General features: G+C 46.4%; 2 protein-coding genes across 2 annotated transcripts in view; both read right to left on the bottom strand.

The window, feature by feature from the left end:
- The window catches only part of LOC115574089 (NACHT, LRR and PYD domains-containing protein 14-like), a 915401-nt gene that overhangs the window by 558218 nt on the left and 332843 nt on the right, over nt 1–24340 (bottom strand). The gene's annotated exons all lie outside the window — the stretch shown is intronic.
- LOC115574122 (endothelin-1) lies at nt 1684–24283 on the bottom strand. Its single transcript, XM_030405381.1, has 4 exons — nt 23938–24283; nt 8925–9087; nt 2657–2776; nt 1684–2106 (listed from the first exon to the last, which is right to left on the bottom strand). The coding sequence occupies exons 1-4, from the start codon at nt 23996–23998 to the stop codon at nt 2001–2003; spliced, it is 450 nt and encodes a 149-aa protein (XP_030261241.1). The 5' UTR covers nt 23999–24283; the 3' UTR covers nt 1684–2000.

Raw genomic sequence — 24340 nt, 5'->3', positions numbered from 1 at the left:
CACTGAATATTTTCTAGATGTCTTGATTTTCTAGCAGTTTTTGTGGCGACAAATGTGATTTTTTTGACAAGGCTTTGGGACAAAGTCAAAAGATGACAGCTGCCGAGCCAGACACCATCGTTCAAGACAGCATTTCAACACTTGTGAGAGTGAGACCACTGAATATTTTGATAAGATGTTGGGACATTTTCCGGTTTGTCTGTGCCAATAAAACTTTTTGGACACATTCTCACAGCTGCCAGACCAGAGACCACTTTTCAAAATGGCATTTCAACATCTGTGAGCATGAAACCACTGTAAAACCATAACAAACATTGACTGTGTTGAACGAGGTGAGACATGAAAAAGAGACAATGAACAGTTCACATGTAAAAATCAGCTCAGTCAGACGTTGTTTCAGAGTCGTTTTGTTTTTATTGTGTTTAAGTAATTTAAAAATCTTTAACAAAATAAATATCCGGCAATAAAATAATCAACATTCGTACATATATGATGCTATACATTTGAAGAGCGTTGTGTTCAGAACATGTGACAAAAGCCGTTCTACAGATGAAGTAGGCTGAAGACGTGAACATCAGGACAGAATCAGGCGAAATGCAACAAGAGTTCTGCTCCACGACTCGGAGAACCGCTGGACTTCATTATATTCATAACTGGAGGAAATCTCCTGTTTCTGAGACGTTGTGTTTGTGTTCGCAGGACGGAGAGCCTCCTGCTGCTCGCTGAGATGATTGATATCAGTCATCCAGCGCGTTCTCGAGGATCTCTCAGCGCGGAACAGAACTCTGAGTGTTGCACTTGGCTCAGATATAATGTGTTTCAGTGTGAGGAGGTTCTGATGACAGCTTTTGTTCAAGTCCGTCGTTTTCATGGTTGTGTGAGTGCAGCGTGAAGCTGAACAGCATGAATGAGACTGAAACCTGTCGGGCTGACGGCTGAGATCAAACTCAGGCTGGTGGAATGAAGCTCGTTCAGCCTCGAGAATCAACAGACCTCAGGAGGTTCTGTTCTGCTGCGAGGGAGGCGAGTGTGCTGTGGGTTTACGACGGGAATAAAGAAGCTGTATAACCTGATTATATGGTCACAGCTCCTCAGGTGAGCTCCCGTCACCTCCGGTCAGAGGTCACGCCTCCACCTCCTGACCTGTGATGACAGAGCGAGGGGCGCTCCTGGAAGCAGAACTGTTCAGAGGTGTGTGTACGTACATGTTACTCAGGTTATATTCCACATGCTCAGAGGAGATTAATCACTGCGAGTATACGTCAGCGGACAGTAAATAAATATGTGGGTGTTATATTTCTCTTTGAGACATTTGAAGTGTCGGAGGGAAAAAGTGAAGCTGCCACAGAAGCCGTGACGTCACTGTGGTCGCTTCACTCCTGACAATAAAACACTGTGAAGATAAGAAATATATTATTAGTATTATTATTATCTTAATTCTCATTCAGACAAAGACTTCTAAACTCTGAGCGACAGCTGCAGGACGCTCGAGATGTGAAAACCTCCCACAGTGAAGAATCAGAAAGATCTAGTCTGACTGTCTCTGACTTCAAACTCAGAACTCTGAAAGTAAAAGTTGTGAAATAAAGGATTTATTAGAGACGACACTCGGCGGTCTGAGCGATGAAGTGAAGCCGTCTCTCAGATATTACACGTAATAAATGAATAATGTTTGACTCAGTGTGTAAACGCTCGTCTGTGTCTTTACTGTAAACCCACAAAATAATAACGATACAATCAGAATAGCAGGCGCTTGTGAATGTGTGACGAGTCAAATATGATTTTGTTTTTCTGTGACAGATCAGCTGAGATCATCCGGTGACAGAGAGGTCACAGGTTCAACTCCCGTCCTGCACGTCATCAGCCAAATGTTACAAAGATGAGCTGGTCTGGGGTCAGCACTCCTATCCTAATAGTCACCATCACTACATGAACATTACACACTGTACACAGACTAACGGCTCCGTCTGCGTTGTCTCCTCGGTCGGACCTCCTCGCCCTCAGGTCTGGTGTTTGAGTGCGTGTCGGCTCCTTTTTTCCCACAATGCACCTCTGTATCGCTTCGACCGTTTGTCAGTCTTCCTCTTCAGCGCAGCGTTTTCTCCTCTGGGGGAAAAAAAAAAACAAAAACAGGAGGAAAGAACAGTCTGAGTTTTAGTTATTGTTCTTAAACTATGTGTTTTAATTTATGGGTCACTCCTCATCCACCCGTCCACATCCAGAACTTCTCCCAGGTCGTGTCACGGATTTTCCTGAAATAATTCATGAAGAAACTTCAGTCCACCTCATTTTACCTGCAGCTGGACTCCAAATATCTTTAAGTTATGAAGTTTTGTCCCTCAGCGCTGAATGTCATCGTGCCAGTGATCGTATGTGTGTGTGTGTGTTCTCAATAACTCCTTATTCCTCACTGGATTGGCTTTAAATTCTCCCCGATCGTCCAAGAGAAACACTCTGGATCATTTACATTCAGCTCCAAGAGCCAAACTTCAACAAGGTATTTGGAGCGCAGCTGTAGGATTTTACCAGGTCCCTTAAATTTAAGAGATGTTTTTAAATCAGTGTGTCAGAGAGAATCCGTGACAGGAACTGTGACGGTGGAGGTCAGCAGCCATCCGCCCGTCCTGATCCTGATCATGTGTGTTTGTGTCCTCACTCGGTTTGCGTCCGGACGGAGCAGAAGCTCAAACACTCGCCGTCCTGAGTGTCGGTGCAGAGGCAGCGGCCGAGCTCCCTCCTGAGTCGGACCGAACCAAATCCATAAGGAACCACGTGGCTGGAAGACACAAAGAGTCTGAGTGAGCACCTGCACCTCCACATACAGAGAAACAGACTGAAGATCACGTAGAACAGCTGCTGAACTTACAACAAGGAACAAATAATGCAGAATTAGTCAGAGACAGAGTTTCACACTTTGTTGAGTTCCTCCTCATGAAACAACTCTTAAAATCACCACATTTGTTAAGGGAGTCTGGTGATGTTGCAACGCGTCTATGTCTACTTCTTCTTCTTCTTCTCGCGCTGTGCAGAAATGTTTCCTCCCTACAGTTTGAGGGACGGACTGTTTCAGCGGTCAGGTGACGAGTGCAGATGTCGACACGGCAGTTTGAAACGTGCTTCCTGCTTTCAGTCGACTTCTTGTTGAAGTGTTCTGTAGCTGCAGTGAATCATCCGGCTGGTGGTCCATCTGGTGCCAGTGTGACGGCCGAGCCGGCTGCAGGTCTGAGGAGGATTCACAGCCGGACTGCTGGTCCAGTCCAGCGCAGGGACGGCCGCCAGCAGCACCGCCGTTATCTTACAACCAGGAAAAACCTTCAAATAAAACGACGGCTTTGTCTTTATTGTTAGTAAAATGTTCAGATTGAGTCATTTGTAATGATCATATTGACAAAAGGTGAAAGAGTAACGTTTGAATTGTTTCCCATGTTTCCACTTCCTTCAGTCACTGGCAGGTTCAGACTGTTATTAAAGCGTCTGACAGCCTCGTGGAAACATCCGCACAGATAAAACTGAGGATCCTTTTAGTTTAATCACAAACAGCTGACGGTCCAAAGCCACCAGACTCCATTTACAGAATCAGTCATTTTATGACCTTCAACGTTTTATTCATGGACTCTGCTGTGGTCAAAATAAAAAGATGTGAAAATATTCTGGCTCATAAGTTATAATATTAATAATGATATTTATTAATTGTAACATTTAAACTGAAAGTTGTTATTTTTACATTTATGTCTAATGTAACAATCACCACACAGAGCCGGTGACTGTTGGAAAGACAAAGAACTAAATGGTTTCTGTGAGTTTTAATCTGCTGCTAAATTGCTGATTTTCTGAATGGAGTCTGGTTTTCTTTGGCGAGCACCCGTTCTTCAACAAAGAATAATACTAATACTGTCTCTGTAATATTATGTAATTAAAATAGTAAAATCAACATCTTAGGGAGTCATTATGTTGAGTGTGCTGAATCCTCCGGGCCGGCCGTTCATCATCAGTGTGTGTCAGTAACTGGATCAGAACACTGAGCGCGTCCCTGCAGAGAGACTGTGGACCAATAAGATCCTGTTAACCACAAACAGATGTTATATTGATCTCGCCAAAGCCACCAGACTCCATTTACGGAATCAGTCATTTTATCACCCAGAACGCACTTATGAAACTCACAAAACCAACAATGATCCATTCAGGTTCGGGTAAAAATAAATCTACGGTCTTGATGGATGGAAGTGTTCTGGCTCCACTGGCTGCTTTCCTTCGCTGCCTCTTCTCACATCCTCACGTCCAAGTCGCTGGATTATGGATTTATTCCGACCGAACCAGAGTCAGACTGCAGGACGATGGTTTGGTTCTGTCGTCTGTTGGACCACTTTTAGAATGATTGGTTCTGTAAATGCAGTCTGGTGGCTTCAGAGGTCACGGCTGCTTCTCGTTAAAGATCGTATTCTGTAACAGAGCGCTCAGAGACGCAGCTGCCAAACAGTCAGAGCAGGACGCCGCTACGTATACTGACCATCAGCATCGCCAAGGGTTAGTGTTCATCAACATCAGCAACACAACACAACACAACACAACACAACACAACACAACACAACCTTCAGCTGACAATAAGAGAATAAAGTCAGATTTCAAAGATAAATGATGTGGCACGTTCTGTAAAACTTTAGATTTACATGAAGAATGTAATGAATGTTTCATGATAAACTCGGATTCGTTTGTACATTCAAGAGACATTCTTAATATTTCCGTCCGACCTCGTTCTGGCTCCTCTGCTGATGTTCTCACCTGTGACTCTCTGGACTGGCAGGTTATTTGGACCGAACCAGAACTGTGTGATTTAGTTTTGAATGATGTTTGTTTTGCATCGATTAAATGAGTGTTTCTGTAAATGGAGTCTGGTGTGTTTGTTGCGGACTCCTTCATCACTCGACCCGCTCCAGGAACAGTCGTCCCTCTTAGTCACTGAGACTGAACAACAAGGGAAAATAGGATCCAGGTTGAAAAATACCAAAGTTAACCCTTTAAACGGTGAAACATCTGGCTCCCATTTCCACTGTGTGATAAAACGTGACCCTTTCATGTGCAGCCCTCCTCCGTCGACGCTCTCCCAGCTTCTGTCCGCTCGGCTCGCCGCTCTCATTTATTTTCCTTTCTACACTTTGTTAACTTTAAGTTGTTTCTTATCACTCCGCTGGCTTCACTTCCACGTTTAATGTCTCTCCTTATCTGCGGAGGCTCAGTGAGCTCTCCCACTCTGACTGCTGCGCTCGCTGCGTTCCATCACAGGGATGAATAAATCTCAGTGACCCGAGCGACTGAACTGCAGCTCCGTGAGTTACAGCTTCTACTCTGCTCGTCTCTACGTACAGCCCGGTTCCACTTCACTCGGGTCAGAGGTCGCGTACGATCGTTTCCTGCCTTCAAAACAACTTTCTGAACAGCGAGATGCTCTCTGAGAGGGACCTGCAGTCACGCTGCAGGTGCAAGTGATCAATCTCTGAGGTGAAATGAGTTTATGACTGCAGATCATTATGTCGTTTGTTCCCTGAGGTAAGTGAACGCAACGTTACGGCTGCAGACCATCTTTAGTTGAGGAGAAGTATGAGTCTGTATCTCGTTCACTTCAATACAGAACTAGGCTTAAAAAAGCACTGATTTTAATATCAAACAGCCCGGCAGCCACATTTCTGTGGTCTGTGCAGCTCTGCAGCAGCTGACTCTCATACTCACGCAGTTTGTGGGTGTTTGCCACCAATACTGACTCCATAAATCTGCTTAGAATTCCTCAGAGAAGAAGCTGCTTACATGTGCAGAACTTGCCTGAGAAACTCGCTGTTTTAACTTTCTGTCAGCTTGAAAGCGATCAGGTGACAGCCGACTGTGCATCAGTGACCGCGCCGCAAACAGGAAGTGCCGACAGATGGTTCAGCGTGGGTTTGAGGGAGTCTCAGCTCGTCTCTCACACTCATGCAGTGATGTGGGAGTGTGTATGAACAACGCTAACACAATGTCACATCACACAACGCCGTGCGAACACACGGTTCACAGGCAGATAAGAAGTCGGCGACGTTTGAAGGCAGTTTGACTGGAAGTGATCTGGATCAATGTGTCCACCAAATGGCAGCTGTTACGTAAACTGTGCTGTGTGAGTTCAGTGAAGGTGACTCGTGTCCTGGAGGAGGCTCGCTGCGCTCCATTAGCCCGTCTGCAGTTTGGATCGCGGCCCTGCTGGATGTTTGCAGATCTCGACGGATTTAAGTGTTTAATTTTAAACTTGAGAGGGTGAAATAAATCCAGAACACACAAATCAGAGCGGAACGTCCAATCTCACAAAATAACATTTACACTGAGAGGATGTTGTAGTTTAAAGGAACAGTTCACCCAAAAATGACAATCCAGTCATTATCGACTTACTCAGAGGTGAGAAGTTACAAATACTTAGTTACTCTGTCTGTGTACTCGAGTATCTGTGTGACTTCTCCTCTCTACATGTGAACTTTCTCCTCCTCACAGCTTCAGAACAGCCTCGTTACTTTAGTTTGATGCATCTGAGGTGAATTCTGGATTCTTGTTATTTCCCAGCATCAGCAGACTGATGTGGACCAATCAGAGCACATCACGCACGGCAGACGCAGCGAATCGAGACAAAGACGTAAAAGCCGTAAGAAGGCGTAAACAGACAGAGAGGGAGACTGGAATGTGGAGAAAAGGCGTGTTAGTGTCTCGTATCTGCAGAGAGTTTCTGATTTTCTCTCTTTGTTGCTGCTCGGGACGCTTTACCAACCCAACATGTGTCTATTTGACGTCCTGGGAATGAGACTCAACAATCAACTGTCTTTGTGGTGCGTTCAGGAACAGCTGGGACAAATCCTACTGGTCACACCTCTGTGTGTTTACTGGTCTGAGACAAACGTGATCTAATGTATTCACACCAGGTGTGATCGAGCTCGTGGTGCAGAAACAACAAGAACCACATAAAGATGTCCAACACATCCACCAGGGAGCCTAGAACCTCTTCAATGAGTACGGCCTGTGAGTAGAACCTGAAGGACCATAAGATCCACTTCAACCACCTGAATGACACCTAGAACCAAATGCAAGACCATCAGAACCTCCCTGCTGATTACAAGAAGCACCTAAAAGAACCCTTCAAACTCTCAGATAGTCACTGCTGAGACAGCACCAGAACCCGCTCCAGAACATCCTTAACCACAATTAGATTCACCTTTAAGGACCCACAGAACCAGGACCTGCAGGACCACTAGAACCTGATCTGTTCTCTCCTGCAGACATAAAGCACAAGGTTCACTAGTTTACGTATCACAAACAAAATGGTGGAAGGAAGCGCGGCGCCCTCGGGAGCTGGTGTGGTCCACACAGTTTACTGGTTGGCTCAGTGATGGGAACTGGCTTTATGATGAGGTTCCTCACCGCACAGCTATGTTTAGACTAAACCAACACTCTGACTCTTAGTGAGAGGGTCTGCCGCCGCCGCGCGAGCTGTTTTTGGACCTTCTCTGGAAGCTATTTCAGTCTCACCTCTCTCTTCCTCCCTCGCAGCTTAATGCATCTCAAATGTGTCTGAGTGGCAACAGGAGCAACAGACGGCGTGCTGGGACACAATCACACAGGTCGGTTAGGTTATTAGAGAGTCTTAACGAGCTCGTAATGATCGATGGCTGCACGTGTTCCTCTGTGTGATCGGGTTAAATCCGTCGTGGCAGCAGACTGTGAGCAGCTCACAGTTTGTGGGTGCGACCGCACTGATTTCAGACTCTCGGCGGTCTGCTCGGCGGCTTCGTGTTTAAGAGTTAAGACGAGCTATTTAGAAGCAGCGAGAGGAAACACGGCAGAAATTACCCTTCGTTAGGAAAGGTGCTCTTTCTTATTAGCTGGCCCACATCTGACTGCTCACTCATTGCTTGTGCACACTGAACTAAAATGAAGTTAATTGCTGCCAATTGTGAAGGAGGCTGCGCGCCTGCTTCCTATTTGAGGGCAGGAGACTTAAACATATGAACATCTGGACGAGGAAATGAGGAGAATACAGTCTGTGAGCTCATGAAATCATACGTTCAGCTTATTTCTGTTTACTGAAGTGACTTTAGCCAGTTTATCAAGTCTGTAGCAGGAAGTAGAGTGTTGTATAATGTTGGACTTCATCTCCTGATCACTGAGACACTTCCTGCTTCACACTGATACAGACGTCCACAACCAGAAACAAACTCTCCAGTTTCCTCTCCACCGTTTGGTTTCGTCTCCGTTGAGCCCGTCACACACAGAAACCTCCCACACTGAGTCTGCAGACACTGACATGACATGAAGGTTTGATTGCTGCCACATAGATTCACACGTGAGGTCAAAGGTCCTGAATGTTCAGCACCAGCGTGTCAGAACGGGTCGGGCCACGCCTCCCCTCACCGTGTCAGACGCTGCTGTGTGTGTGTGAGGCAGTGAGATAACCTATAACTCCTTCACAATAAAAGCCCCCCGTTATTGAGTCATTTACAAGCTTTTATTGTGAAGCAGCATCACAGGAAACAGCAGCTGAACACACTGAGCTCAGACTGAATCTGTTGTTTCTTACAAACTGTCCAACAAGCCCAGAAGACATCAGTAACAGTGCTGTTAAATACTCGTGTTCTGCTTGTAATCCTGTAGCTGGTGCTGGTCGGCTGGACTCGGCTTCCTGCTGCAGGTTTATCTGAGTGTTGGCGTGCAGCCGCGGCCTCCCGTCCTCCCGTCCTCTCCCTGCAGCCCTCCCAGCTCCTGCTGCAGAGCTTCACACCCCTCGGAGGTCTCGCACTGATTATTGATCGCTTCTTATCTTCGCTGTGTTTTATTATTCATCATGTTCTAAACTGTAACTCGGATCAGCACGCTGCCGGCTCCATTACTGTGAAAACAAACCTCTGTGACGGCGGACTCACCTCGGGGTGTTGACCCAGACGATGCCGATGTGGCAGAAGAAAATGCACTCTTTGTCTTTCTGGTTCTCGCAGGAGCAGCGTTTCTCTCTCCGGTGGGCCGTGTGGGGGAGCTGCGCCCGGGGGCCCTCCTCCGCTGTGGGGCTGGAGATGGAGAAGGTGGAGGCTGTGGAGCACAAGAGGAGGAGGAGGTCAGATACCTGTGTTAGTTACCTGTGGATTATGTTTCTGTCCCTGATGGGTTCATGTTTATCACTCAGTCCATCACATCACTGAAGTCAAACGTGTCATTAACATGTCGTTAAACGTTATGATGTCATGACGACAGACAAAAAGCATCAAGGTGACTGAGGGAGTTTAATCAAACCGCTAACTGCTTCAGCTGACACCAAACACACAGAGTCAGTGCTGAACAGCTTGGTTAGGTTTCATAATCAGACCTGCTGTGATGTTTATGTTGTCTTAATGACAGGTGATCACTCTCTGACAGCTCACACACACAGATTCATTTTTAAGATTAACATTTTTATTCAGGATTCAGTGGAGCAGCACCAGAGGCCTTCCTCCAGAACATCTGCAGCCTCGCTCTCGTCTCCTCACTGTGCAGACGCTGTCACCGCGGCCGGAACCAGAACACGAGGCGGATCGATGCGTTACTGACAGCGATATTTAGTAAAATGTAAACGCAGTAAATATCTCAACAACTGTCTGCTGAATCCAGGAGAAGTGTTCAATAAACTAAAGATAGAAACACATTCAGTTCTTGCAATCTGTCCGGAGTGAACCCTCTTCCCAAGAAACTCAATAAAGGATCTCTGACAAAGAAAATCTCTGTTGCTGTTGCAGTTTCCTCAGGTACGGGTCAGCTGATCATCGTCTGATCGCTGCAGGCTAACACTCGGATAGCTGTGACATCTTTAAAGTTTTTACTCCTCAGGTCGGCTGGAGAGCAGAAGATACCAGCTGATCCTGCTGGAATGAAGTCCTGACCCACAGATTCAGGTGTGAACTTCTGTCTTTAGAGCTGATCGTCTTCCTGTAACTCTACACCTGAGCTCGCTCTCTCCGGCTTCATGCACACATGTCCGTATTAAAGACGGCACAGAGCCCATAAAGCCCGGCGGCACCAGGCAGCCTTTGATCCGGCGCTCCGTGCACACAGGGAATGTTTGGGCGTCCTCACAGGGACTTAAACGATTTACACATAGGCACAAAATAACACCTCTCTCACCATAAATGGTATAGGTCCACTCTTGATACCGCCGCGTCCCACAGAATCAAATATTTGAGGTTGTTATTCGTGTAACGTTTCCAAAGAAGCTCAGAGAAGCTTGTTTTCCCAGAGACACTCTGACGTCCAAGCCTTCGCTCTGACATCAGTCCCAGGACGCTGAAGTCAGCGTGGGCACTTTGCTCTTTTTGGTCTCCAACAATATTAAAACTTTCATGGCTTTGATTGCTCAACATCATTATCAACCAGAAGTAAAGCAGGCATGAGTCAGAAGTCACAGAGGACAGCAAGAGACGGAGCAAACGTGTCAACGTGTCCCAGAAGAGCTGAGTCTGACAGAGTCTCTCATGCAGAGACACACGGAGGCTTCGTGTCCTCTGACAGGAGCGCAGCCTGACAGCAGGCGGCGGTCCAGCTGGAGAAAGTCTGCTGTGTTCTGCTTCATGTGAGAACAGACTCAAACAATGTGACCGTCACTGTCCAACTTCTTCCTGGTGTCCTTCACATTAGCATGGGTGTCACACAATACGACCACAAGAAGGCGTCACCCAAACTCTGCTGTTCCATCGCCACCGTCCAGCCTCCTCCCAGCGGTTCTGTAGGAACCGTTCGGCTGCATCCAAATGTCCCGACATCTCCGGTGTTGCTCGTATTAGCCGGCTGAAGTCCAGAGGGTGGAGATCCAGCTGAAGTCACATCAGCAGATGTTAAACTTTAAAAAAGTTCTGCTGTTTTACACACTTCTCCCTCTGGGCCCGTGGTCGTGTGTTGTTAGAACTGTTGGCTACATTGTTACTGAGGAACTTCTCGTTGGTCCGTATTCTTTCAGGAAATGTGCAGAAATACGTTGGATATAAACACAAAGTACGGACAGACGGCTCCATCTGTATCTAACGCTGGGCTGAAATGAGTCTTTAGCGTAACTTTCTGTGAGGATATTTTATTCATGGTGACTGGTGAGTGGTGACTGGTGAGTGGTGACTGGTGACTGGTGACTGGTTTGGGAGCAGCAGGAACGAACAGGAGCCTCGTCAGGCTCGGTGGTTGTCTGAGACCAGAACCTCCCTGATACCAGCTGGTCCATGTGTTAGCTGCACGGCTCAGGATGTTTGTTCTCAGGGTTCGTTCAGTTTGTCGTCACATGTGACCGGGTGACTCCGGGACAGTCGGGGTGTGACTGCTCAGGACGGCAACGACTCGTCTGAACTAAAAGAATGATTCTAATGATAAAGATAAAAACACGGTGACTGTGTTGTGTGTTTGCCAACAGAACATTCTCTCCTGGTTTGAGAAGTGTCTGTCACCATGAAACAGAACCACAGTGACGGGGACGCTGGGCTCCGTCATTTGGTTCTGATCCAGCGTCGTAACGTCGCTCGCAGGAGACGCTCACTCTCTCCCAGCACGACTGTAAACAGCTAATAAAGCAGCGGCTGTGATTCATGACGGACACAAACTCCTGCAGAGCTGCCGACACAAAGTCCTTCACAACCACCAGAACTTCATGTTTTGTTTGGCTGTAACTAATCACAGCTCTGGTTCAGTCCAGTTTTGGGGACAGAATTCAGGATCGCGTGACGAGTCTGGAGCTGATCGGCTGACGAGGCGAGCAGAAGTCGACTTCAAAGGAAATGTTATTAATATCATAATCGCTCACATTTTCATTATCTGGATCATAAGCAACATCATGTATGAACTTAAATAAAATATATATATATATATAAAATAAAGAAATAAAAGATGGTGGTCTGTAGTTATTAGTTGTTTCAGGGCGGTAGGACTCAGTCTTTATTTATTTACTTTAGTCAGTATTTAAAGAGACATTCTGCTCATGTTGAGGTTTATTTAGAGTTTCTGTTTGAACAGATGTACGAGCCTGAGACACGCCTGCACCTGTGTGACCTGACACTCACCTGTCATCACAGCAGCTTCCTGCCAGACTCACATCAGTACTGCATAATGGAGCTGCTGTTCTTTAAACTCATCAAACCCTGTTCAACGCTTTATTCTTACAGGACACCTGCATGTTCTGTAAAGTTTTATAACCTGATATTTTCATGTTCATACGTCACATTAAAGGTCTGACGAGGACGAGGAGGAGAACTGATGAGGATAATTCATCAGGTACAAAAACACTGATTCACAAAAAGATAAAATGAGAAAATGTACAAATATCAGAGAAGAGAAACACAGACGTGATGTGAACTCGTCAACAGGTCCTCGCTTTGTTCACAAGCCAAGAAACTCATGAATATACGAGGAGCTGAAGACTCAGAGATGGTGTTGTGACTGACAGCCGAGCTAGCTTTATCGTTAGCAGGCTAATTAGTTAGCTTGTTTGGTGCCTGTTGACCTCCGCTGGCTGTCTAAGATGGTGAAACGTGATCTCACATGAGCAAAGTGCCAGCTGTCCATTACTGATGTTACGTTCTGAGTAAATAAACGTGTTCATCAGAAACAGAGAACTTTAATGACTTCTCTGGAGGCGTGATAGTGCTGACAGGACCGGCTCCAGACTGGACTGTGACTTACATCATCAGCTGTCTGGAGGCTGGCGTGTGATTGGCTCAGGAGAGAGGAGGACACTTTATTGGTGAGTTGGCAGAACTTTGTAAAAGTTTGTTATATTTCTTTGTTCACTTGTTGTCCACTCAGCTGTGTCTGTATTGAACTGTAGATATGGAGGTCTGATGAATGCAGTGTTGGTTCTGAGCAGAGACAACACGATCAGCACCACACCAACAGAACAGCTGGGTGTTTCATTCTTACTGAATAACCTATAGGATGGATCCTAGATCAGTTTGAAGCGAGGCATGTTGTTCTCTGGACTGGTTGCACACTTGGAAGCTGATCAGTGTTTATCTCTTCATCTAGAGTTTGTCTTGCAGCACGAGTTCACAGAAAACAAGCACGACCTTCCAAATTGTTTGCCCGGTCTCCCTCCGAGCTGCCAAACCAAACTGGGCTGAACTGAGGCGTTTTGTTCTGACGGTGGAGAGAATGTGATGGGTTTTAATCCATTCGGCTCAGAGATGTCACGCCACTCATTCACGGTCATCACATATCCTCCAACAAACACGCTCACACAGTCACAGTCCAGTGCAATATCCTGGTCGGACCCACCTGGAGGTCCGGACGGGTTCATACATACAAGGTCAGATGAAAACAGACTGGAGCCGCGAGGTCAGCTAGAATCTGCAGACTGAAGCAAAGTGACCAGCTGAAGCTCTCTACAGAAAGTCTGGGAGCAATTAACTGGTCAGAACCTGTTAACTGATTCTGGAGGGACGACACTGTTTCTGCATCAGTTTAAATAAAGATTCAGGGAGTCTGGGGACTTTCTCCACGGGGACAAAGAAGTAGCCTATATTGTTACTGTTTAGTGTCTTTGTAACATGTGACATGTTTAGATCAATAACATGTTTCTTCTTTCATAAATGGAGTGTAAATGGTGACATCAGTGTAAACAGTGTGTTCAAACAGCTGATCAATGTTGGCAGGTAAGACTTTAGCACTTTAGACACAGAAGCAGACAGGCTGGTACAGACATGCTGCCACAAACTGACACTTTTTACAAGGAGACAAACAACTTCAGCTGAAAGATTTAATGCTGAATTTACAACAAGGACACAATGAGTTACAATCTGTCACACACACAGTTTCATAATGTTTATAAAGCTTTACGCTACTCAACAACGCCTAAAATTAGCTGATTTCTTAATGGAGTCTGGTGAAATTGTGTTAATAGTTGGCTTTATGTATCACATTTAATGCTGAATTTACAAAAAGGACACAATGAGTTACAATCTGTCACAGACACAGTTTCACTATGTTAGAAAGTTTGTTTTAACTCAACAACTCTTAAAATCACTACATTAGTTAATGAAGTCTGGTGCTGTTGTGGAGACTAAATTAGTGTATAATCCACTCTTCTTCTTCTTCTTCTTCTTCTTCTTCTTCTAACAATGTGTTGACATGCGTCCTGGACCTCTGACACATCAGTCATCAGTTGTCAGAAAAGATGATTTTTTCATTAATCTCATGGCCGGTTTAATATCTTGTCTGTCTGGTTTTTGGCTTTCTAGTTCCCCCCCAGCTGTTTAGAACAATCAGCTCATTATTTGAACTCTATTATTTTATCATTTTTAAATGATACATAAACACCATGTGGCCACAGGCATAATCACAGTAAACTGAGAGGCAGCTTCTTTAATCACTTCCATCTCAACTGAGTGATCTCACACAGAGCCGCAGTTAGCTGAGCACATGACTGGACAGCATTATGTCATGGCGTGTGTGCAGTGGCGTGCGCAGACTTTTTGAAGGGCAGGGGCGAAAAGAAGGGCACTTTAGCACGTGTTTTGGCTCCCAAGAGGGCAGTTTATCATGTTCTAACCAGCCAAGGGGGCAGTTTAGTGTGTTTTGCCAACCAAGAGGGCACTTTGGCACGCTTTTTTGGCTCTCAGGAGGGCACTTTAGCGCACGTTTTAGCTCTCAGGAGGGCACTTTAGCGCGCGTTTTAGCTCTCAGGAGGGCACTTTAGCGCGCGTTTTAGCTCTCAGGAGGGCACTTTAGCGCGCGTTTTAGCTCTCAGGAGGGCACTTTAGCGCGCGTTTTAGCTCTCAGGAGGGCACTTTAGCGCGCGTTTTTCAACAATTGGGCCACGAGGGGGGGCGACTGCCCCCCCCTTGTGCACATCACTGTGTGTGTGTGTGTGTGTGTGCGTGAAGGAGTTTCACAGCTCATTGTTTTTTAAAAGAATCAGATCAGTTTAACAGATTCTCAGCTTGTTTCTCTCAATCAAACCTGATTCAGTATCAAACAAACAGATTTAGAACTGTGCTCACTCACACCAGCCACCTGTTCATCCCATCACCCCTGACCAATTAATGAAAATGTGTAAACAAGCCCTGGATCTGTACCAAAAGTTTAAGGGGTCTATTCTGGGACCGGGACCCAACATCCATCCGAGTTTGGTTTAAATCCGTTCAGTAGAATTTGTGTAATCCGGCTGAAGAACCAACCAACCAAGATCCATTCATCCAGCACGCCTTGTTGTGTTTCACCATCAATTGTTCGCCTTCAGGAACACAAAGTCTGGTCTTATAAAAGTGTTACAGGTGATAATAAGATCATGAACTGGGTTTCAACCAACCGACCAAATTCATGATGTCTGATTTTTGACCTTTCAGCTTTGAAACGAGGTGTTTGAAAGCTGAAAGCTCTGAAAGGTCAGCTGATCAGAATCATGTATATTTAAAAATGAATTTTCCTTCCACCCGTCAAACCAGCTCAGTTGCTGGTTCACCTCAGTTCTCGTTGACCTCCCACTGAGGGCAGATAATGTTGCTCCTGGAAACCGAGCTGGCTGAAGCAGCACGACCGCCAACCTGCCATCAACCCACCGACCACAACAATGTTGACGACGAACATTTAACTCCTTTGTTCAGATCCACCAGCGGTTTCACAGCGCTGCAGAGCGGTTTTAACAAAGATGTTAAAACCAACAGCACAGAGCCGAACAGACCCCGACTTCACGTCCAAAATGAGACAAACCACATATAATAACATTGTTCCAGAGTTTAAAGCAAAACACATGTTTTTTAACCAAATTATGGAGGCATGAAACGTTCACTGGGAGGGAGCCGGCCAGAAAACAAATCCTGACAGGACTTTGCTGAAATTTCACATTTTTCATTTCAGTCTCCATTTTCTGTCCTGACTTCCTGTTTCAGGTGTCGCGGCCGACGCTCCTGGATCTGTGCCAGTCTCTCTCTGTATGTGAGCGATTGTGACTTCAGATTGTTCGCTGAAAGTCGGCAGTTTATTGCTTCCTTGCTGAAGGCGAAGGATCATACTTTATAGACTGAAACATATAACTTGGTCCTAGACGTAAAGTTCCTGTCTCCGCTTTTGGCACCTATTCAACCCTGCGAGCAGGCCTCGCAGCGACGCACGCTTCCTGCTCCCATAATTTCATTTACTGTTCTCTGCTCTCGGAGTGCAGCCATAATTTGTGTGGCAGATTGCATACTTCATGTACATGTGCATGCAAACGTCTGTGTTAGTTTGATTCTGTGGCTCTGGTTAAAAAAAAAAAAAGAAGAAAAAATGTGGGAAACCTCAAGAGGCAAAACCGTGTTCAGGCTCCGCAGAGACTGCCAAGCCAAAGTTTAAATTCTTGCCCTGTTATGAGAGAGTCTGCCCGGCTCCACAGGGTTCGACATTATTTGACAATATACAGGCGGATGAGCTGCTTAATCCAGGAGCTGGCTGTGTGTGTTGGCAGGAGTCGCTCTGCAGGTACGAGCCTCACAAAAACATGAATTCAGTGCAATTGTGTACTCAGAGAACACAGTCAGGGGTTTAAACACCATCCAGAACCTCACACCCAGCAGAACCTCACACCCAGCAGAACCTCACACCCAGCAGAACCTCACACCCAGCAGAACCTCACACCCAGCGCGTCGTTCATCCAGCGTGTCGTTCATCCAGCGTGTTGTTCATCCAGCGTGTCGTTCTGGCGCTGCTGGACTAAAGTTTCTTGGGAGCTAATAAAGGTGCTGAGGCCGACAAGATAGCCAGCGTGAACTCCCAGACTAATTTGGAGCTTTTGGGAATCAGATGTCTCCAGACAGGCTGGAAAAGTCTTACTGGTCTGACGGTAGTTTCTCCTCTCCATCAACAATCCCCTGAGGGCAGCAGACCACCGCTGGACCTGCTGCACCTTCTGACCTTCTATGCAAAGCGAGTGCGACAGGAAGCTGCTGAGGCTGAAGAAAGTTCATCCAAACATAAACATTCAGTCATAATTAAGGCTGGGGGTCGATACTTGAACCCAGACCTCCACTTAGACAACGGTTCCTGAACTTTGACATGACCTGTGCACACCTTGAGCCCGTCTCTGGTTGTAACCTCGTGTTTTCCCTGCAGACCTCCGGACAGCCAATCACCACCACTAGGTCTTGTCACAACAAGCACGCTGCATGCTTATTGGCTCACTGACGCTGATGAGATCAACTCCTTAGATACTGAAATCTGGTATCAAATAACAAGACTTTTTAGAGACTGGATTAAAGATAAAGTATCGACGCTCAATAACCATCCCTGGTGCTCCTCTCCTCCTCCTGATGATGATATAAAGTCCTCCTCTCCTCCTGATGATATAAAGTCCTCCTCTCCTCCTCCTGGTGATATAAAGTCCTCCTCTCCTCCTCCTGATGATATAAAGTCCTCCTCTCCTCCTGATGATATAAAGTCCTCCTCTCCTCCTCCTGATGATATAAAGTCCTCCTCTCCTCCTCCTGATGATATAAAGTCCTCCTCTCCTCCTCCTGATGATATAAAGTCCTCCTCTCCTCCTCCTGATGATATAAAGTCCTCCTCTCCTCCTGATGATATAAAGTCCTCCTCTCCTCCTCCTGATGATATAAAGTCCTCCTCTCCTCCTCCTGATGATATAAAGTCCTCCTCTCCTCCTGATGATATAAAGTCCTCCTCTCCTCCTCCTGATGATATAAAGTCCTCCTCTCCTCCTCCTGATGATATAAAGCCCTCCTCTCCTCCTCCTGATGATATAAAGTCCTCCCTCCTCCTCCTGATGATATAAAGTCCTCCTCTCCTCCTCCTGATGATATAAAGTCCTCCTCTCCTCCTCCTGATGATATAAAGTCCTCCTCTCCTCCTCCTGATGATATAAAGTCCTCCTCTCCTCCTCCTGATGATATAAAGTCCTCCTCTCCTCCTCCTGAGGATATAAAGTCCTCCTCTCCTCCTCCTGATGATATAAAGTCCTCCTCTCCTCCTCCTGATGATATAAAGTCCTCCTCTCCTCCTGATGATATAAAGTCCTCCTCTCCTCCTCCTGATGATATAAAGTCCTCCTCTCCTCCTGATGATATAAAGTCCTCCTCTCCTCCTCCTGGTGATATAAAGTCCTCCTCTCCTCCTCCTGATGATATAAAGTCCTCCTCTCCTCCTCCTGATGATATAAAGTCCTCCTCTCCTCCTCCTGATGATATAAAGTCCTCCTCTCCTCCTCCTGATGATATAAAGTCCTCCTCTCCTCCTCCTGATGATATAAAGTCCTCCTCTCCTCCTCCTGATGATATAAAGTCCTCCTCTCCTCCTCCTGATGATATAAAGTCCTCCTCTCCTCCTGATGATATAAAGTCCTCCTCTCCTCCTCCTGATGATATAAAGTCCTCCTCTCCTCCTCCTGATGATATAAAGTCCTCCTCTCCTCCTCCTGATGATATAAAGTCCTCCTCTCCTCCTCCTGATGATATAAAGTCCTCCTCTCCTCCTCCTGATGATATAAAGTCCTCCTCTCCTCCTGAGGATATAAAGTCCTCCTCTCCTCCTCCTGGTGATATAAAGTCCTCCTCCCCTCCTGAGGATATAAAGTCCTCCTCTCCTCCTCCTGATGATATAAAGTCCTCCTCTCCTCCTCCTGAGGATATAAAGTCCTCTCCTCCTCCTGATGATATAAAGTCCTCCTCTCCTCCTCCTGATGATATAAAGTCCTCCTCTCCTCCTCCTGATGATATACAGTCCTCCTCTCCTCCTCCTGATGATATAAAGTCCTCCTCTCCTCCTGATGATATAAAGTCCTCCTCTCCTCCTCCTGATGATATAAAGTCCTCCTCTCCTCCTCCTGGTGATATAAAGTCCTCCTCTCCTCCTCCTGATGATATAAAGTCCTCCTCTCCTCCTCCTGGTGATATAAAGTCCTCCTCTCCTCCTCCTGATGATATAAAGTCCTCCTCTCCTCCTCCTGATGATATAAAGTCCTCCTCTCCTCCTCCTGATGATATAAAGTCCTCCTCTCCTCCTCCTGATGATATAAAGTCCTCCTCTCCTCCTCCTGATCATATAAAGTCCTCCTCTCCTCCTGATGATATAAAGTCCTCCTCTCCTCCTCCTGATGATATAAAGTCCTCCTCTCCTCCTCCTGATGATATAAAGTCCTCCTCTCCTCCTCCTGATGATATAAAGTCCTCCTCTCCTCCTCCTGATGATATAAAGTCCTCCTCTCCTCCTCCTGATGATATAAAGTCCTCCTCTCCTCCTCCTGATGATATAAAGTCCTCCTCTCCTCCTCCTGATGATATAAAGTCCTCCTCTCCTCCTCCTCCTGATGATATAAAGTCCTCCTCTCCTCCTCCTGATGATATAAAGTCCTCCTCTCCTCCTCCTGATGATATAAAGTCCTCCTCTCCTCCTCCTGATGATATAAAGTCCTCCTCTCCTCCTCCTGATGATATAAAGTCCTCCTCTCCTCCTCCTGATGATATAAAGTCCTCCTCTCCTCCTCCTGATGATATAAAGTCCTCCTCTCCTCCTGATGATATAAAGTCCTCCTCTCCTCCTGATGATATAAAGTCCTCCTCTCCTCCTCCTGATGATATAAAGTCCTCCTCTCCTCCTCCTGATGATATAAAGTCCTCCTCTCCTCCTCCTGATGATATAAAGTCCTCCTCTCCTCCTCCTGATGATATAAAGTCCTCCTCTCCTCCTCCTGATGATATAAAGTCCTCCTCTCCTCCTCCTGATGATATAAAGTCCTCCTCTCCTCCTCCTGATGATATAAAGTCCTCCTCCCCTCCTGAGGATATAAAGTCCTCCTCTCCTCCTCCTGGTGATATAAAGTCCTCTCCTCCTCCTGATGATATAAAGTCCTCCTCTCCTCCTCCTGATGATATAAAGTCCTCCTCTCCTCCTGGTGATATAAAGTCCTCCTCTCCTCCTGATGATATAAAGTCCTCCTCTCCTCCTCCTGATGATATAAAGTCCTCCTCTCCTCCTCCTGATGATATAAAGTCCTCCTCTCCTCCTCCTGGTGATATAAAGTCCTCCTCTCCTCCTCCTGATGATATAAAGTCCTCCTCTCCTCCTCCTGATGATATAAAGTCCTCCTCTCCTCCTGATGATATAAAGTCCTCCTCTCCTCCTCCTGATGATATAAAGTCCTCCTCTCCTCCTCCTGATGATATAAAGTCCTCCTCTCCTCCTCCTGATGATATAAAGTCCTCCTCTCCTCCTCCTGGTGATATAAAGTCCTCCTCTCCTCCTCCTGATGATATAAAGTCCTCCTCTCCTCCTCCTGATGATATAAAGTCCTCCTCTCCTCCTCCTGGTGATATAAAGTCCTCCTCTCCTCCTCCTGATGATATAAAGTCCTCCTCTCCTCCTCCTGATGATATAAAGTCCTCCTCTCCTCCTCCTGGTGATATAAAGTCCTCCTCTCCTCCTCCTGATGATATAAAGTCCTCCTCTCCTCCTCCTGATGATATAAAGTCCTCCTCTCCTCCTGATGATATAAAGTCCTCCTCTCCTCCTCCTGATGATATAAAGTCCTCCTCTCCTCCTCCTGATGATATAAAGTCCTCCTCTCCTCCTCCTGATGATATAAAGTCCTCCTCTCCTCCTCCTGATGATATAAAGTCCTCCTCTCCTCCTCCTGATGATATAAAGTCCTCCTCTCCTCCTCCTGATGATATAAAGTCCTCCTCTCCTCCTGATGATATAAAGTCCTCCTCTCCTCCTGATGATATAAAGTCCTCCTCTCCTCCTCCTGATGATATAAAGTCCTCCTCTCCTCCTCCTGATGATATAAAGTCGTCACACGTGTCCATTCAGCCGGTCTGCTGTGATCACAGTCTGTCTCAGGGATCGTTGGGTTATCAGCAGGATGTGAGAGGAGACAAACATCAGCACTGCCAAACACTCTTTTCTCAAAACAACATAAATGACCAACTGGGCCTTTGCACACAACTGCAACTGTTTCCAAACCGTCTCTGGACTCAAGAGCACAAATTAATGATTGTTCAAAAAGTAACTGTTGATAACCAAGTGACTCGTCCGAAGAGTGGACAGAACTTTCGGCCTCGGTTCTAAACTCCTCCAGCTCCACGAGTTGTTCCCTGAGACGTTATCAAAAATGTTAAAAGACACAATAAACCTACAATGTTGAAGAGATTTGAGAAAACGATTCCTGGAGCTGCACCTACAGTTGACAGGTCTGTTCTGGGCTGGGAGCCATCCTCCACCCTCACTTGTGGAAATCTGTTCAGTAGTTTTTGTGTTCTTCTGCCGACAAACCAACCGACGAACACACGGACACCGGTGAGAACAGAACCTCCTCGACAGAACAACTGAACACAGGCCAGACAGCGTCACAGGCTGTGATCGCAGCAAAGACTTGGCCGAAGCACTGAAAACTTATTATTTACAGTTTGATACTCCTGACTTTGCAGATGAACTTGGGGAGGTATGCAACGAGTCGAACCAGATGTTTGATGCTGGTGATATCAAAGAGGAGGCAGTGTTGCAGAGGAACGAGACAAATAAGATCTCAGGGTTGGACCGCGTCACCGCTCAGGTATTGTTCTGTTGCATGTTAAGGATTCTGTGAAGCCGGGTTCAAAGATGTCCACCGACTCGCTGCTGACATCACTGCTCATGAAGTCAGTGACGGGCGGGTCGAAGCAGAACTCTGGTGATGATGCTGGAGGTCTCAGACTCCACGAACAGCGACCGCCATCTTGTAAATATCCTGCTAAGTGAAAATGATTTGAAGGGTTGCAGACAACAGCTCCACCAATCAGAGGCACTGCTGTTACACTGTGGGATTGTGGGTAGTGTAGTGCTGGTCTCAGGATTATGAGTAAAAATACAAACAAACTAAAGTAATAAACTATTAATTTGCTCTGATCCTCAGCTCAGGTTTGACATCATCCCATAATGAACAGGCTGGTTTGGTTCCTTCATTCAGTTTGAACTGTATTCAGAGTCGACATGAATCTCTGTTGACCTCGTTCAGGTGGAAATAAAGACTAATATTCCTGTGTCATTGGCGTGAAGCGGCCATGTTTGGACTCTTCTTCTATGGTTTCCTGACATCCACCAGTTAACTTTGTAAAGGTTTTACAAAGTGAAGACATCCAGACATTTTCCCCGGCTCAACCACCGCTCCTGTACTTACACGGGCTATTAGGTTTTATTTGGTGTCTACGGTGGTTAAAGGAAGAGACGCTGCTGTTGTGCTCTGTTTGCTGCAGCAGACTCTAATAAGCCTCAGATGTCTGGCTGTCACACACGATGGACACAGAATTCAAGATGGAAGTGTTATAAAGGTACGGACGGTGACGAGGTCGGAGGCCGGGCGGTGGAGGAGGCGGAGATGTTGACAGAGGGGAGCTCTCAGATTCCTCGGAGGCCCTCCAAGACTTACAAATATTTCTCTAACGTGATGGAGGTGACATCAGCGCTGCCCTGAACCCTCAGAGAGCTGGTGGCTGCCACGATCGTGTGCAGAGTTTAACAAAGAGGAGCTGAGTGGAGTTACTGCTGCTCAGGACTCCAAACCACAAGCCCCATTTCTTTATAATGACAAGGCCAGCGTAAGTAGCAGCACCTCTTCCCCCCGTCAGCCTCCATGTTTAATCCCCGGGGCTCTGAAACTGATGTGTTCTCTGGAACGTTACGGAGCAGAAAGTAGCTGAACTTGGAATACGGATCGACGAGGAGACATTTTGGTATTCGTCCTGCTAGAAGAAGTGATTGTTTTCTTCCTTTCCTTCAGCGTTAAAAGTTCCTGTGGGTGTAAAAGGTCACGAAAGATAAAAATCCCAAAGTCTGCGCCAGCGTGAGCATCTCCCGCCACAGAAAACATCCCTCCGCCTCATTTACAATTTATGCCTATCATTCATTAGACTGGTCATGGTGTATTTTATGTGGTGTGGATATCTGCAGCGTGAGGTCACCGCGGACCTGATTACACACATTTAACTGAACACACATTCAAAGAACTTGTTGACTTTAAATCGAGAGGACCGGATGATTTCTGGGTTTTAGGACTCGCTGGTCAAACCTGGAGCCACATTTAGACTGAACGTCGTCAAGAACACCTTCAGAGTTTGTATCATAGATTTGGATCAAACAGTTTGTTCTCTTTCCAAGATGGACTGAAGAGGTTCAGTTTGATGTTTCCCGACACAAAGGGGAGGCATTAATAACACAGCTAAATAACAGCAGTTTCTATCTGTATCTGCACAGAATCTCACAACTGGCCCGACTCCGACATGATTTACAGACACCACCCTCACACAAACCCAGCGGAGCGTTTCAGCTTCATGTGTGGACCTCTGGACCTCACCGAGAGAGCAGCGACCAGCTCATTAAACTCATAAACATCATCACACTGCATCAATCCTGTAAACACATCTTAGATTATTAATCAGGCTGATAATTACTGCCCACTTCAGTCCAGCTGCACTGAAGCTGCTGCAGCCGTTATACAACACAGACTGTGGATCAGCTGCTCGGGTCATGATGCAGAACAAACCCCCACTATAATAATAATAATAATAATAATAATAATAATAATGTATTTTCATCCTTGACACCTGTTTTTCTCAGTTGGTAAATGTAATGTGTTAGCTGCAGTGTTCGCTCTCTGAAGGGAACACAAAACAACACGGCAGCCGATCCTTCTGCAGGAGGATCCATCAATGGATCGTTCAGGAACCGTAAACGTCCGTACCAAACTCTGATCCGACCCGAGCAGAGCCGGATCTGTTGTACTGGCTGAGTGTTGGCGGCACTGAAAGAATCAACATCTGGACCGACGTACACGGCAAACTATAGAAGACAACTACCAGACGGAATAACTTAAAAATTAAAGATCATTGTCGCTAACACAATTTGAACTCTCAGTGCAGAAAGTGATATGTGAGCTGTGTTTGCCCTGCAGAGCGAACACAGATGTGGAGGTGACTTTACCTTGATGTTGGTGGATCAACATCAGAGTCGTTGCGAGGAGCCAAAAGAAAGTGAAGTCCATCCTGCTTTCCTCAGAGTCCAGGTGAGAATTCTGCCCGCAGCGCCTCAGTCTGCACCTTAAATTCCTCCAAGACTGACGGATCAAACACCTGAGCTCAGAAAAGGTTCCCAGTCAACACTCACAGAAGAAGAGATGAAAAAAGTCCTCAGGGTCAAAACTGTCCACTGGATCCAGTCAGGTGACTGTCGGGTCGCGGCGCTGAAGCGGCTCCGACCGGCTGTGTTCTGCAGACGGAGGGAGACACAGAGCGGCTGCAGCTGTACTGAGCTGCATCAGAGCAGATGGAGAGAGTGAGCTGCAGGAGGGAAGGGTGGAGGAGGTGGAGACACGGGGGAGGCTCGC

This window comes from Sparus aurata, chromosome 22, assembly GCF_900880675.1.
Source record: "Sparus aurata chromosome 22, fSpaAur1.1, whole genome shotgun sequence".
In the NCBI taxonomy this organism is placed as follows: domain Eukaryota; kingdom Metazoa; phylum Chordata; class Actinopteri; order Spariformes; family Sparidae; genus Sparus; species Sparus aurata.
The sequence above is the reverse complement of the archived record's forward strand: the minus strand, read 5'-3'. Positions and strand labels throughout refer to the sequence as shown.